The sequence below is a fragment of the Bubalus kerabau genome, chromosome 9 (genome assembly GCF_029407905.1).
Source record: "Bubalus kerabau isolate K-KA32 ecotype Philippines breed swamp buffalo chromosome 9, PCC_UOA_SB_1v2, whole genome shotgun sequence".
NCBI lineage: Eukaryota > Metazoa > Chordata > Mammalia > Artiodactyla > Bovidae > Bubalus > Bubalus kerabau.
In genome coordinates, this window is record NC_073632.1 from 77,056,742 (window position 1) to 77,073,857 (window position 17,116).

Below are 17,116 nucleotides of genomic sequence, written 5' to 3' on the forward strand. Positions count from 1 at the left end.
TTTCTCCAAGAGAATTTTTTGGTGACTTAAGTCAGTGGTAATGTGACTCCTCTGAAATGAGTGTATTAGAGCAGTCTTGAAAGTAGGTAAACAGCACACTATGCTACCAAACTAAGAATAATGATAAGAGTGACAAACATTATTACATACCAGAAACAGTTCTAAGTTTGTTTCATGCAGGCTATATATACTCTCAAGGCAGAGGAATGACTCCTCTTCCTTGAGACAAGAAAAGAAGAATGAATGAAAGAGAGGGAAATGATGCTTAGTTAAACACAAAAAGAGAAGATCATGAAACCAAGAACACTCATGACCCACAGTGTCTACTATCAGCATACCCCATGATGGAGGGCATCTGAGCAGTGGGGCAGGGGATCGAAGAAGACCATGCACATTTGTGATGGCGGCCCTGAGGATCCAGCCAATGTGGGCAACGGTCGCTCTGCAATAGCATCAATCCACAGGGCTGTGCGAGTGCGTCTATGAGAATAGTTATGCTACTGAAGGGACTGTGTGGCAGCACAGGAATAGAAATGATGAGATCAGAACACAGGATTAACCCAGAGCCAGGAGACTAGAGGCTGATGTGCAACAATGACCAGGGCTAAGGGGGCTAGAACACTCCTGACAAACTAGCAAAGGGGCAGGTCCAGAGCTGGTTTCGTTGGGGAAGAAGTTAAAGCAGAGGGAACTGGTAAGAACAATTAAGTGAAACCTAAGGTGAGTGACAGCCAAGAACAGCCAAGGCGGGAGGGTAGAAGGAAGGGCAACTGGAGTTTTGGACCATGGCAGAAGATCAGTTCCAAGCCATGAGGAGCACGGCCAGGTGAGAGAAACAGACACACGAATGGGGAGCCCACAGAACCGTAAGGTGTGGCTGTGTCTGTCACTCTATCCACTGCCACCGCCTCGGATCTCGAGGGTACCCAGAGCTGCTCACATGAATCCCAAGCTGTTTTCTCAAAATTACCTGTAGAAAGTATGATGTTCCACACACACCTTCCATAGCCTTTTTGCTGCCCGATGGTTTGGCAGCTTAAAGCCAATGGTGCTCTCGAACTGTTCCAGCTAGAATAAATCCATAAGACAAATCAGCATGTCTCCTTAAGAGCTGAGTGGAAGTTACTAAAAATCATGGGCTCAGATATCGCACTAAAAACTAATTGTTCCTCTTGAAAAAAAGGCAAATATCAACCACTGACATAAACCAGCTATCCTTTAATGTCCACTAAAATTCATCTTACCACCTGCCCATCCATGGATCTCGCCCAGTTAGCTGATTCAAAAAAAAAACGAACCCCCATGGTGTGGCAGGCGCATAGTACTTTCTCTTTTCTGTGAAATTGTGGCTGATACTGGTTTTCTTACGAACAGGAATATATATGCAAGTTTATCATCAAAACGCTGACTTTTTTTTTTTTTAACCACAGAGGAATAAATAATAGTTCATTTTCTTAAAACTCAATGGAAAAGAATTCTGCTAGCTCACAGCCATAAAAGAGAACACTGACACAGCCCAGTTAGACACGCCCAGGGCTACGTGCCTTTGCTTACCTCTGCTGGCCTAACTTTAATGTAGAAGTTACTGCGCTTATAGGAGATTTTCAGGATTTTCGGCCAAGCGAAACGATTGATTCTCAGCCTGTCTTTGTAGATGAGGAGTCCATTAGCACATACACCCAGCTTGATGTCCACGCCTTCCGAGTCCTGCCAAGAGAAGGCCATTTGACCATGATTAAAGCTGTGGAAGTTACACAGGTTGGAAAACCTACAATCTCCCTCAACCCATGATCAAGAATGCCCATCTAACGGGTCTGTGTTTCAATTTCGGCAACAGAACACATGTTAACAGAAGCAGTAAGACACATGACACCTCTTAAATCTAGATACTTCACTCGAGGGGCCAGATTTTAGGTATAGCAACATGACTACAGGACGCAGCATTCTTCAAAAGGCCTAACTCGTATGTTCTCGAGCTTGGCTGCAAAACCCAAAAGGGAGGAAACAGACCTCGATTTAGACATCCTGAAGCGAGGGAGATAAAACTTGTTTTGTGAGAGGCTATTTCAGCTCCGGACAGCGTGTCAGCCTGCCCTAAGGTGCAGTCAGCCATTTTACTGTGGGCAAATTTATCTCAGATGGTCTATGCCAGCTAATGGCTGTTAAATAACGCCTATATTCTGCAAAACACTAACCTCGCAGTTTCTATTCTAGGCTGACAGTGTTGAAATCTTTGAATTCTTTCAAGCAGTTTTCCAATAACTCTTAAGTGCTGACATCTAGTTCTCATTACAACATTCCTTCAGCTGGCATATTTCAAAGGATGGTAGACTATTCTTAAACTTATTAATACTGTTTTCTTCCCTCAGTGTTTTAATGTGAAAAAGATAACCATCTAGAATAATTTTCAGCCTGAAAGACATTTTTAAAAATCAAATAAATTTACAGACAAAAGTAAAAAAAAAAATTGTCTCCTCACATTTCAAGTAGTGCTGGAAGATCTAATATATATAATACTCAAGGATCTTTAAGAGAAGAACTAGATCTCACTTAAGATATGAAATATCATTCAGAGATATTCACATATTCAGAAATCATTAATAACAGAAAAATTCTCACAAAATATTCTAAAACAAACCTCATACAGTCTAGGTTCAAGTCAATAAATGTGTAACATTTCAACTGCCTTGTTACTGAGAACAATTAAATGTAATTTTTATCTGTTTTTTAAAAACAGAAGTACAATACTAGGGGGGTGTGTGTGTGTGTGTGTGTGTGAGTCACTCAGTCGTGTCCAACTCTTTGTGACCCCGTGGACTGAAGCCTGCCAGGGTCCTCTGTCCACAGCATTCTCCAGGTAAGAATACTGGAGTGGGTAGCCATTCCTTTCTTCAGGGGATCTTTCCGACCTAGGGACTGAATCACGCTGCAAGCAGATTCTTTACCCTCCGAGCCACCAGGGAAGTCCACAGTGCTAGGTAACTGATGCCAACTGTATTCACTGCTGTGATGTGTGAGTAATTCATGTATATAAATAATATCACATTAAACCATCTGAACAGGTTTAAAAATCTCATCTATCAGGTGCTTTTATTCACCGATATCCAGACAGTCACAGTTCTCTCTAGGAACAGAGTGAAAGCTGGAGTGAACCAGTCACAGGTACCCAAGCAACGTGGCACCAGACACAAAAGATGCATTTGCTCAAAATATCACTGACCAAGGCCACAGGGAGCGGGCCGGAAGAGTGCCCAAGACAGCATGTTCTCTGCACGAAGAGGGAGGCACCCTTCATTTGAAACATTCAACAAAGCCATCACAAGTGTGAGGTAATCTTTCAACAGGACACTGAAGCTATTTTATCTGACTTAAAAATAAACACAATCTGGATCCAAGTTAATCAGTTGATTTTTGATTGTTCCACACATTGTTTTAGAATTATCACTATCTGTATGAACAGAAATTACAGATAAAGAAGCTGAAGGGAAAAAAGTCCTAGTTCTCCATGGTTGACTTCTGCCACTCAGCAACAAAGTCAATAAAATAAACTAATAAAAAGGGAGCACTTTCCTTCCTTCCTTCCATCCGCTGTGCTTACTGCCTCAGGAAGCCGCCCCATGAGGGACATCAACAGGATCCCACGCCCACTGACTTCCAATGGGTTCGGCCAATGGGAAGTTCTCAGATAAGATCAGAGAGGAAGAAGTTGGGAAGGTCTGGGGTTTTAACACCCAGACTCCCTCCCTGTGTAGTCGCATGAGGGTGGCTCTGTCCTCGACAATCGCAGCTCCTGTCAAGCCCTCTCCGCACAGATCTCTCCCCTGGGTTCTGACAGCTACTCTCTGCCTCACCAACCCACACCCGCAAGGTTAGGAGAGCTGCTGTCAGCAGCTCACAGGTATCATTCTACTCTTGTGGTTTCCGCATGTCTTTGTCAAGAGCCCTTTCATTCAACATCCTCACCTTGTCCTGACATAAGTGTGCCATTAAAAACTCTTTTGACAATAAAATATTAATTAAAAACTTTTAAACATGATCTCAAGGCAACAAAAAATGTATAAACACACAAAACTTTAAACTACATGAAAAGTGTTTTTAAATTGCTACAGACTTTTTTTTCAATGAGCTACAAATATCTTGCTCATCAGGTATTATCTAACAAGTCCACCAGATGATATATTGAATAAATGCATGTTATTCTGACTTTTCTAAAGTGATCTACTCCTAACCACCCACTAAGAACTGAAATTATAACAAAACCAGTAACTTTTTAACTTTCCTAACATCAGTTCAGTTGCTCAGTCATGTCTGAATCTTTGAGACCCCATGGACTGCAGCACGCCAGGCTTCCCTGTCCATTACCGACTCCCAGTGCGTGCTCAAACTCATGTCCATCAGGTTGGTGATGCCATCCAGCCATCTCATCCTCTGACCTCCCCTTCTCCTTAACTTCAAAAACAAGAATCTGGAAACCTTCCAGGATTACCATCTAAAAACTGGTTTCTCACTAATGATCAACAAAAGCAGCAGATGGAAGATTCACGTGTGACAAGAATAACAGGGGTTAGAGGAGACATGGGCTCTGGGGGCCTTTAGGATACCAAATCTGCTCTTTCCTCCCTCCCTTAGTTCTGTGTGTCTGCTGACTCTGCCTGCCCCCATGATACAGAGAAATGAGCTACAAGACACTTAAGTGTGGAAAAGATCTGTTTCACCTCTTAGCAGGATGTATCAGCAGACATCACACAGATGGGACTACTTTACACTATGTGGCTGGAGGCAACAAGCCAGTTAGTGTAACAAGCCATCTGCATTCTGTTTTATGTAGTTTTTGTAAAAATAAAAACATCCAAACCGTAAATAAGATAGTATATGTGGAAGTGCTTTTAAAAATTAAGAGTATATAGCATTTAGCAGTTAAAAATGTTGCTGTCAGAGACTATTTACTAACATGGAGCAGTGTTTTCTAAGAACAAGTTAAAAAAATTACAAAATAATACTCATAGTATAATCTCATTTTAAAAATGTGACACTGCTCAGATTTTTTTAATAAAACAAGAAAATTTAAAAAAATATTAACAGTGCTTGTTTCTGCATAAACCGATTTCAGTCTTTTTATATTCTGTTCACCTCTATTTTCTATGATGATGTGTATTTCTCTCGTAATAACAAAAAACATTTAAAGAATGAAGGAAGATACAAAGGAAAAGGCAATTCTTTGCAAATATGAAGTACTATTAACACAAAAGCAAGAATAATAATCTGAGGCCAAGAGAGAGAGGATATCTCTGAGTGAGGGGCTTTTCTACAGATTTCTCAAATCCTGTAACTCCTATAACCCGCACTTCCTAACACGGAAGGATTGGCAGGGTGTTTTAAAAACAGACAATAGGTTCCTGTCTCATGTTGAGTTGACTCTGGACATATTGCTCAAAACCAAATATATCTTTCACCTTATCTTTTGTACCCCCAACCCCACTCTCCATCCCGACTCTCCCTACTACCTGATCATGAAAACTAGGATCATTAAGTAGGAGATGTTTTTTTAGACACGAGGCAGCACTTGGCAGAGCAAAAGCTGGGACACAGAATAAAGACAGGATGAGGAGTAAAGAAGGCTGATCAGGTGAGTCTTATAGTAAGTATATATGAAGAGGGATCAACTCATAACATTGAGAAAAGAAGGAAGAATTGGGGGAGAATCAATGGTCCCACCCCACAACCAGAAACCCCAAGGAACTATTACAGAGCCCCTCAGGTGAGGAGGAGTAGCCTTTGCTAAAAGTGAAATGGGTTCATTTAAAACCGAAGCCCTCTCAGAACTGTAGCCAGCAGACCACGAAGAGGCACCTCCCCGCCACACTCCCAGTACCTTGGCATGGTGCAGGTCAACGCCGTACATGGAAAGCCTCTTGGCATTTTCTAGGAACTGAGAATCAGCTTGTGCTGGAGATAAGCCCCTAAGGATCAAACCAAACAACATTATCTTATTGGTGGATGCAAAGCAAATATAGTCAAAATGGGGAAAGGAGTACATAAGCTTAGAGTTTAGGATGAAGGGATTGGTCCAGCTAAATGTGCAGACAAGAAAGAAACAGGTAAGAAGGCTCAACCCTCAACCTCCAGCAATTTTTTCTTGTTGTTGTTCAGTCACCATGTCATGTCCAACTCTTCAAGACCCCATGGACTGCAGTATGCCAGGCCTCCTTGCCCCTCACCATCTCCTGGAGTTTGCCCAAGTTCATGTCCATTGCATTGGTGATACCATCCAACCATCTCATCCTCTGTCACCCCCTTCTCCTCCTGCCCTCAATCTTTTCCAGCATCAGGGTCTGTTCCAATGAGTCGGCTGTTTGCATTCTCATTAGAAACCTACTCATTGCAAAGAGGTGCCCCTCCACCCCTCACCCTTTTTATCTTAGAAAGTTGCTTTCATTTTTTTTCTACTAGGGAAAAAACCCCAGCAGTAATGGGTACAATATAAATTAACTTTAAAAATAAAAGAATATAGAGTCATTGTGTCTTTCTGAATAGACAAATTCTCTCATAAATTTTATTTCACTAGGATTGATCATACTAAAGATCAGAAGTACCTGTACTTGATTTTACAGCTGACATACCCCAACTAAACAAATCTTAAGCTCCTAGAAGGCAGGCTTCCATTAATCGTCATATTCCCCATGGAATTTCAGCACCTGATATTTCAGTTTCAAATTATATGATACATGTCTACTGAACCAAATTGGAATAAAGTTAATAAGAAAATATTTAAAGTCAAATATTGCATTTATTTTTTTAAAGACAAGTCAGTGAAGGTGTTTTTTTAAAAGCCTCTAATCTCTTAAATTTCCTTTCAAGTCATTTCAATCAAATTTTTTGAAAAATTCAATTTTGCAATATGGGACAAGTTAGAACTTGGTTACTGGGAGTTTTAAAAACTTGTGCTTAAGAAAGCCATCTGTTTTCACACAGATGTAAACATTCTCAAAGTGTAACATGGTATTTAAGTAATCAACAATCCTCAGCTAAACCAAAGTCATCTTCTGTGGACAGAGAAACCAACTGTAGATTCACTCCTTTTGTGTCCATTGCCACTCACATTTCTGATCCAAATCCTGATGCTTCATTATCTCCTTGGCTTTCACAAATATGGTGATAAAAACAATTAAAAGGCAGAAGAAATGCATAATAAATGCCAAACAAGTACATATGTTTGTGTCAAGGGTGTGTGTGTGTGTGTGTGCATGTGCACACATGTATATGAAGGGAGAAGACTGGGATAGGGCAAGGAGATGTCATAGGGAAATGTAAATTTTTCTAATAAATGAAAACAGTTAGACCCGTGAGCACAGTTCCTTGTATTATAGTCATAAAGACAATGAAAGGGTATCTCAGTGCTCCAAGCTGTCTTGACCAGTCCTAGGTGAAGCTTCACAAGGGCAAACTGATCAACCCTGTCAGCTATACTCAGATGTCTAGCCAGCGCTAAGGGAAGCAATTTGAACCCACCATGGCCATTGTCTCCCCAGTAAACAAGTCTACAGACCTGTGGGTCTTATGCAGCTCTGCCACCTTCTCTTCCAGCTCTCTTGTCTGGGTGGGGGCAAACTGGAAGTCGCTGAGGTCATGACTGGCATGCTCGTCTGGGTCATAGTCCCCAAGTTCAGCCTGCAGTGTGTAAGATCCCAGGAGGGCGTGAGTCACAAAAGAGCACGGCAGGCGACCTGAGGCAATGTCCTGCCGGAGCTGAAGGCACAAAAAGTATCTGTGAAGAACAAGGGAGAAAGAGTAGAGAGAACAATTAGTCAAGATTGTAACACTCATAATTCTGATATTCCTTTGAAAAAAAATATACAATATGGCACTCTTCAAATCCAGAGCAAAAAGTCTTCTGTAACAAGAAGCCCACCATCCTCCATGGATTCCTAGTTTTGTGACTTATTTACAGAAACTGAATCAGGAGGGCAAAGTAATAGATGGAAATTCTGAACTACTATTCTGGCAACAGTGTATTTTTACTATTACAATAAAGAGTTTTGTGACTGTAGGTGAAATTCTAATCACTTAGTCTCCTTGGATTTGAAACTAATCAAAATTAGCATGCCCTTCAAAAGTTGTGCCGGAGAAGGCAATGGCAACCCACTCTAGTACTCTTGCCTGGAAAATCCCATGGACGGAGGAGCCTGGTAGGCTGCAGTCCATGGGGTCGAGAAGAGTCGGACACGCCTGAGCGACTTCACTTTCACTTTCAAAAGTTGTAGAGATTAATAAAATTTAAGAAATAGCTGCAGTTTTTAAGCATTTGCAAGAAAAGCTAAGGTCACCCACCCTTTATTCACTCTACCCTTTTCATACAAATTTCTTTTCCTGAGATCCTTTAATAATAATTACAAATTAGTCTATACTTGGAAGCCCTCACCTGCCCATTTACCCCATCCAAAGAGGCAACTAACTCAGTTTACAGTAGAAAAGGCATGAGAGCTGACTATTAATTTACATGCCTAAGACTAACTTCTGGTCTGTAAAATGGGAAGAACTTCAATTTCCCTTTGAAGGTAAGGGCAAAAAATTAGATAATGTAAATAAAACACATGGCATGGTATCTGGGAATCAGTGACTAGTACCCATAATCATAATATTATATCATTCAAGGTTCCAAGTGGATTATTATACAGTTATAAAAAATGCTGGCTTTTATTAAATAACATGCAGAAACACATTATTTATACTCTGTGAGGATCTGGGTTGGGGAGGGGGGTATCTCCGTATCTTTGTGGTAACATTTTAAAACCCAATTTCTACTCTTAAATTTAACTACTTGTGAAGGTTACCATCAAGCACCCAACAAAATGGCAGGATCCTCCCTCCTCCTTGAAGATGGTCGAGAGACTGCCATTCCTCAGGGCTGCTGGATTCTTCCTGTGGATTCTTTTGCCTGGCATGAGTGCCACGGCCCTGCCCTCCTCTTGCCTCTACCCAATGCATTCAGACAAGCTGCTTCCGGTCCGGGATTCTTGTTGAGTCGGAGAACATGGCCCAGTACATGGGATCAGCCATCCCCCAATTCAGTGACACCTGTATTGCCCCCTAAACTCCTGTCAGGCAGGGCAAGGACTCTGTTTATCATGATCATAATCCCATAGTAGACAAAGTACTTGTGCTCCTTAATTTTCTAGGAATGACAAGTGCTCCATAATTTTCTTAAGGATGAAAGTCAGCTCACTATCACTGTTGGCATGGGGTTCAGGACAGGGTAGAGGGGGAAGCTGGGCTGTCCAGAGAGGAGGGCGGGGTGGGGGGTGGGGTAAAAAAAAAAATCATAGTTCAATAGACTTCCAAAACTAAATTTTAAAAAGTTTTTCATTTTTCTACCTTTGCATCACCTTTGTAATATAAGATCATTACACAGGCACACATGGGTTACACAATAAAAACCATCTTAGTATTAAAATTTGAAATATTAAGTACCAGTAATTTTTGACAGTATAACATAGGAAACAAAATTGCTGCAATTAAAAAAAAAATCCATTACTTGAATATAAGTGGGGAATTAAAGAAAAGTGAACAAAATTTTTGAAACTAGAAAATTTCAAAATATTTTGGAATATTCATTTCCCAGGAAACTTCTAAAACTCTACTCAAGAATAAATATTTTTGTTTTAATGCTGAAATTACTACCATTCCCCCAGGGCATAGAAATGAGAGCTATAAGTAAAGAATCATTTTTAATATAAACATAAAATACCTGGTGATATCTTCAGTCAATTGAGAAGGATCAGGAGGATAAAACTTCACATTAAAGCTGAACAGCCAAGGAAGATCTGTGATTATTAAAGATTATGATTATTTATCTGACCAACACAATGATGATTTACAGATAAAACTTAAAGGTCAATCAACGTTCATATAGTATAGATCAGTCCCAACATAAATCAGTTTGGAGAATTTTGGTTTTTAATTTAAAGAAAATATCATTGACAAAGCAAAAATGAAGTAAAAAATAAAAATCACTTCCATAAATAACCCATCATTAAAGAATAATAAGGTTCATTTTTTTTTATAAATGTTCACTGGTACCCTCACACGTGGGGTACCTTTACATGGTGAGCTAGAATGCAAAAATTTTAATATAACCTTCATATAATAGTTTAAAATCTGTTTTAACCACAGGATCTCTAGATGTCAAATCTCCACACTTAAAAACAAAAAGAAATCTAGGATTTCTACATTGTTGGGGTTTCAAATGATCATTTGAGAAATGACTAATGGGCTATTTGAGAGAGTGATAAAACATCATAATACTTAGAGATAATGAAAGTATTTCCCAGGTTTTATAAAGTAGGCTTAAAAATATGCATATATACTTTGCTGTAGTGTGCCTAAAGAGTAAATATAGTAAGCAACCATGTCATAATGACTAACAAAAGTTAAAACACTGCTGTCTATATTACCACTTAACTAACGTTTGATTTATCATGCTTCAGATGGCTTTAAAAACAAATTAACAACAAGCAGACACACACAACTCTGGGGACAGGGCAGGTATTATTTGCCAAAAGGGATCAAAATAATTCCAGTGGCCTGAATTTAGAGTTATACTCACTCAAAGTTCATGGTATTTCCAAATAAAAGCCAAAAAAAGGTGTGTGTCTGTGTGTTATTTCATACACCATTTGAAAGCTTTACAGTTGCTTTAACTTTGGACTTGAAGGAAAAGTTCTTGAATCCTATTCTCTTGCTCCAGGGGTCATTTTGTTCTTTTTTCACCATAGACACACTGATTTTTCTCCCACTCAAAAGTCAATGAACCTATTTGCAGGGCGGGAACAGAGACTCAGACATAGAGAACAGACGTACGGTCACAGGGAAAATGAGCGGGTGGGATAAACTGAAAAAACAGCACTGAAATGCATACATTACCACGCGTATAACAGGTAGCTAGTGGGAAATTGCTGTATAGCACAGGGAGCTCAGCCTGGCGCTTCTGTGGCAACCTCGAGCGGTGGGATGGGGTGGGAGGGAGGTTCATGAGGGAGGGGACATGTGTGTACCTATGGCTGATTCATGTTGATGTACAGCAGAAACTAACACAACATTGTAAAGCAACTATCCTCCAATTAAAAATAAATTAAAAAAAAAAAGTCAATGAATAGTTACTGAATGTCTACTGTGAACACACAGCACCACGTAGCACCCTTGCTGAGTTTGGGCTGAATACATCATTACTCTACTAATAAAGTAAATTCATTCCTGCTGAATTTAAGGAACAGATTTTGCTTCCCTCTACACATTTAAAACATCATTAAAAAAAGATATGGAACTATTTTGAGTATTAAGAAACATGCCATTTTTTGGCCAGCAGCACCAGGTTGGCCGTGATACATATGTACTTGTTTGAGGTCATTCCTAACCCATAATTAAACAAAGTCATCACAGGATTATCATATCATTTTTTTAATGGATCCTTATTTACTTGTCTTCTAGGTATTAACACTAGCACATGCTAATCTGGACAGACAACAGGAATAAGTTTCTAACAGAACATATATTTCAGGATCTATTTTCAATTTTAAAGTTGATAAAATGCACCAATAATGCTAAACTTTTTATTTAGTTATATATTATTGATATTATCATTTCTACCTGGCTATATGGACTGTATGTCTAGCTATGGATTGTTTACATATTAATACAGGCAAACCTAAGATATATATACATAGTCTTATGTATCTATATAGTCTTATTTGTATACATTTGAGAAAATAAAGACTTTGAGGCAATTTTTACACAGGAACTGATAGGTTGTTGGTAGTTAGTGTTAGTTGCTCAGTTGTGTTCAACTCTTTGTGACCTCATGGGCTGTAGCCCCTAGACTCCTCTGGTCCATGGAATTCTCCAGCCAAGAATAATGGAGTGGGTTGCCATTTCCTTCTCCCGGGGATCTTCCCGACCCAGAGATCAAACTCGGGACTCCAGCATTACAGGCTGATTTTTTACCATCATGTAACCCAAAGAAAGGCAATGCCAAAGAATGCTCAAACTACCACACAATTGCACTCTTCTCACATGCTAGTAAAGTAATGCTCAAAATTCTCTAAGCCAGGCTTCAACAGTACTTGAGCTGTGAACTTCTAGAAGTTCAAGCTGGATTTAGAAAAGGCAAAGGAACCAGAGATCAAATTCCCAACATCTGCTGGATCATCAAAAGCAAGAGAGTTCCAGAAAAACATCTATTTCTGCTTTATTGACTATGCCAAAGCCTTTGACTGAGTGGACCACAATAAACTCTGGAAAATTCTTCAAGAGATGGGAATACCAGACTACCTGACCTGCCTCTTGAGAAATCTGTATGCAGGTTAGGAAGCAACAGTTAGAAATGGACATGGAACAATAGACTGGTTCCAAACAGGAAAAGGAGTACGTCAAGGCTGTATTTTGTCACCCTGCTGATTTAACTTATATGCAGAGTACATCATGAGAAACGCCGGGCTGGATGAAGCACAAGCTGGAATCAAGATTGCCGGGAGAAATACCAATAACCTCAGGTATGCAGATGACACCACCCTTATGGCAGAAAGCAAAGAACTAAAAGAGCCTCTTAATGAAAGTGAAAGAGGAGAGTGAAAAGTTGGCAATGACCCCATCACTTCATGCCAAATAGATGGAAAACAGTGGAAACGATGAGAGACTTTATTTTCTTGGGCTCCAAAATCACTGCAGGTGTTGACTGCAGCCATGAAATTAAAAGACCCTTGCTCCTTGAAAGAAAAGCTATGACCAACCTAGACAACATATTAAAAAGCAGAGACATTGCTTTGCCAACAAAGCTATGGTTTTTCCAGTAGTCATGTATGCATGTGAGAGCTGGACTATAAAGAAAGCTGAGCACCAAAGAATTGATGCTTTTGAATTGTGGTATTGGAGAAGACTCTTGAGAGTCCCTTGGACTGCAAGGAGACCCAACCAGTCCCATCCTAAAGGAAATCAGTCCTGAATATTCATTGGAAGGACTGATGCTGAAACTCCAATACTTTGGCCACCTGACGGAAAAAACTGACTCATTGGAAAATACCCTGATGCTGGGAAAGATTGAAGGTGGAAAGAGAAGGGGATGATAGAGGATGAGATGGTTGGATGGCATCACCGACTCAATGGATATGAGTTGAATAAACTCTGGGAGTTGGTGATAGACAGGGAGGCCTGGAGTGCTGCAGTCCATGGGGTCGCAAATAATTGGACACAACTGAGCGACTGAACTGAATTGAACTCAAAAAAGATTAATGTTTACCTCTGCTGGTTGTCTCTTAACTGAATAAAAAATCATAGCAGAGACTGGCCTAAGATAGACTAAACAGTTCTTTTGTCCATTTTAACACAAGCAGAAAGAAAAAGGTAAAACTTCATTTCCTCAGCCTACTTTCATACTCAGGACGGTACAGAATTTCATTCAGGAAACCAGCTCCAATAGTTTGGAAAAGCCAAATCCTATGTGTTACTGTTATTCCTCTTGCTAAACCACAAGGGCAAGTTCCAAAATAACTTTAAAAGAAGAAAGAAAGGAAAAAAACCTTAAAAACAAATAATCAAAATGTAAGACTGTGATTAATAATCAGCAAGAAAGTCTTGCCCTCTGAAAGTTAGGATAGCTCCATGACTCTGAAATGAGTAGAATTTCATAAAAATAAAATAATCCAACAAAAGCCAGAACAAACCATAGGAAACAAACTCAATAGAACATCAATCATGTTTCAGAGGTTACTCTGTTCTGTCCATGGTCTGGGTCACTTGGCAGGTCTGGCTTCAGAGAAGTCAAAGAACCAAGCATCTGTATCTTTTGTGAATTCATGAACTTTGCAGAGTTTTAACAACTGTAGAAAGGACTAGAAAAAGTTCCAAAGCTTTCTGGTACAGTTTCTTACATAATGTAAGCATAATGTATCTATGTCTAATTACTACTTTTCTTTATTCTCTCCCTTTTCTATTATGGACCAAACATAATTGGATAAAACATCAAGCTGATAAGTGCAGGACAGAGGAATGGATGGAAAGCCAAGGGTGATAGTCAAAAGACGGGGTGACCCCAGATGGCACCTGGGAGTCAAAAGCCCCACAGCCTGAGAAACCCATCAGGCCCTCAGTCCCAGGCAAATCAGGGAAGTTACTCTAATCAAAGATATTTTAAAAACATGAAAAGAAAGACGAGTATACAAGGAGAGGAAATGGAAAAAATAAATTATACACTCAGAGTGGAGAGTACAAAAAGAAAGAAATGACAGGGAAAACTACCCAAATGATCAATAATTTGAGAGACAGAGAGAAAGGAATGAAGAAAACAAATGTGGAGCGTCAAAACTGAGACAGAAAGTAGATGGAAAGAAATAGAAGGGAAAAGCAGAGATGTGTTTCAGTGTTTTAATGCTGGGCAGAAATACGTAGGAAATAACAAACAAGAAGGGAAAGGAAACCAGCAGTACCGAGGGCGCCCTGCAGGCCAGCACCCAGGGAAGCAGCTTCTCTCTGGACGACTCTGGGGCCTACCATCCAAAGGGCTAGGAAGAAAGCTGTTGTCTTGTCTCAACATTCCAGCTGTTTGTGGCTCCCTGCCTTTTCTGCTTCAGTCCTTCACAGACCCTGAAGTAAATGAAGTAGCCAGATCCTCTATCAGAGATTCCTGTGTGGTGCTAATGATTCCTGACGCAGATATCACGAAACCAGTCACAGGAGGGGACTGAAGCTGGTTAGAGACACATCAGTCACTTACGGAGACGCCAGAACAAATGGGAAAATGGAAGTCAGGGACAAGCAGGACCAAGAACAAACCCAGACTCGGAGCACAACAAGTGGTCCAAGGAGGAGAGAAAGCAACACCTTAGAGGGCTGGAAGGATGGTTCTATATGATCTTCACCCCTCAAACCCTCACTCCAGGACATCTAGGAACAGTGTATCCCACAGGCCTCTGGGGCCAGAGGTCAGCTTATCAATTAAACTAACTGGTTGCTGCTGCTGCTAAGTCACTTAGAGTCCAACTCTGTGCAACCCCAGACCCCACAGATGGCAGCCCACCAGGCTCCCCCATCCCTGGGATTCTCCAGGCAAGAACACTGGAGTGGGTTGCCATTTCCTTCTCCAATGCATGCATGCATGCTAAGGCGCTTCTGTCAAGACAGACTCTGTGCAACCCTATGGACAGCAGCCTACCAGGCTCCTCTGCCCATGGGATTCTCCAGGCAAAATACTAGAGTGGGTTGCCATTTCCTTCTCCGAAACTAACTGGACACAGTATCAAAATCAAGTAGACAAAGCAAGGGTAACAGGGCTCCCTTAGGTACATTTTATATAAAAAGAGCAAGTTACAGAAGAGTGGCTTTCCATTGTTTTCCCCAGAGATAAAGATCAGGTGTTGCTTCACAGTGGTAGACATCGTGAGGAAATATTTAAGACTGGGGTCTAGAACCTCTTGACCGGTAGAGGAGTCCCTAAACCATCACCAAAATAAGCAGTCATAATTCTACAAAATAGTTTGAGTTTCAACTTGCTATATGATATGAAAACAAACTAGAGTCTATCATTCTATCACTATCTTATTCTAGCTTACACCCCTATGAATTTTACTAAAGACAAAAACAGACGTAAATATTAACTTAATAACTTCAAAAGTATGATGATCTAATACTTACTTCGCAGCTGTCTCTTTATTTCTTTTGCAGGATCTAGCCAGTTCTGCAAGGGGAGAAAAAAAGGTTACTTAACCCATAAGAAACAGTCTCCACAGTCCAAAATGAAACAGTTGACAGTTCACATACTTATTTAGGTATAAACGTATTTTAACAAAGTCCTATGCTATTGCTGAAACTCCAGTACTTTGGCCACCTCATGTGAAGAGTTGACTCATTGGAAAAGACTCCGATGCTGGGAGGGATTGGGGGGCAGGAGGAGAAGGGGACGACAGAGGATGAGATGGCTGGATGGCATCACTGACTCGATGGACATGAGTCTGAGTGAACTCTGGGAGTTGGTGATGGACAGGGAGGCCTGGTGTGCTGCGATTCATGGGGTCGCAAGGAGTCGGACACGACTGAGTGACTGATCTCATCTGATCTGATTAGCATTCCACTAGGTTTAGTATTGATTTGTTTTTGAAAGTGTATGTGTATGTGTTATAAATAAAATATTGAAACAATTTAAGGTGGATCTCTTGGGCTTCATTTTCTAGGGTGTGAAATCCAAACCTACCCAAGTGAGGAGACATAATATATCTACATATAGTCTTTGTTTTGCAGTAGGACAAACAGCAAACAGCCCCTGCAGACACTGAAAGGACAGCTCAGTCAAGGACAATGATGAGCTCTTATTCATGAAGGCTAAAATGTGAACTGGAAACCACTGATTGAGAGCCAATACACCCCAATCAAATAGTCATCTCAACTCCTAGTGCCAACTCCTCCTTAGACTTTTGCTTTTCCCTGCCACTGTACAAGGCCATGGAGAAGCACGGTCAGACTGGAACTGGTATTTCCTGTCTGTCTTCATGTAAAATCTTTTAAAATCTTCATTCCAAGTTAAGAGTCACAATCGTAAGGAACTTCTTTCTACTTCTCCTTTATTTCCACACTTGAAGAAAATTTAAAAAGATTCCAGGAAAACATTGTAATAGCTTAAAGGCAAAAAGACCAAATTTGAACTAGTAGGTTCAAATCATTTAAGCACATTAAATATTTGTCTTTCAAAGCCATAGGTGAAAGGCGTATCCAAAAAGAATTATATATACATATATATACACATACATATGTTTATATATGCAATATGTTTATTTTTTATGTCTCCTATCTTATCCTCAAGTCATTATTAAAGTTTACTTTATCCTCACTAATAGAACAATTACATTTTATGAGATATATTAAAATGATTCAAATAATTGGCTTTACAAAAAAATGTTTCATGCATTCTAAAAGCATCTCAAATAATATAACAGTGTTTTAAATATTAATAGAACTTTATTTGCATATATAAAGCAAACAGTTAAAACATTTATCATTATAGAGAAAATTATAACCTACGATCTTAACAATACACTGAATGGGTACAACAGAACATCATCTTACACAGTATTAAGTA

General features: G+C 40.0%; 1 protein-coding gene across 13 annotated transcripts in view; it reads right to left on the minus strand.

The window, feature by feature from the left end:
• Positions 1 to 17,116, minus strand: part of EPB41L2 (erythrocyte membrane protein band 4.1 like 2) — a 208,534-nt gene that overhangs the window by 52,939 nt on the left and 138,479 nt on the right. For all 13 annotated transcript variants that reach the window (XM_055535623.1, XM_055535621.1, XM_055535627.1 and 10 more), the window contains 6 exons: positions 15,679 to 15,721; positions 9,746 to 9,821; positions 7,547 to 7,765; positions 5,873 to 5,960; positions 1,555 to 1,707; positions 971 to 1,068 (listed from right to left, as the gene is read on the minus strand). In XM_055535623.1, the coding sequence (XP_055391598.1) occupies positions 971 to 1,068; positions 1,555 to 1,707; positions 5,873 to 5,960; positions 7,547 to 7,765; positions 9,746 to 9,821; positions 15,679 to 15,721 (677 nt within the window). The remainder of the gene's footprint in view (positions 1 to 970; positions 1,069 to 1,554; positions 1,708 to 5,872; positions 5,961 to 7,546; positions 7,766 to 9,745; positions 9,822 to 15,678; positions 15,722 to 17,116) is intronic.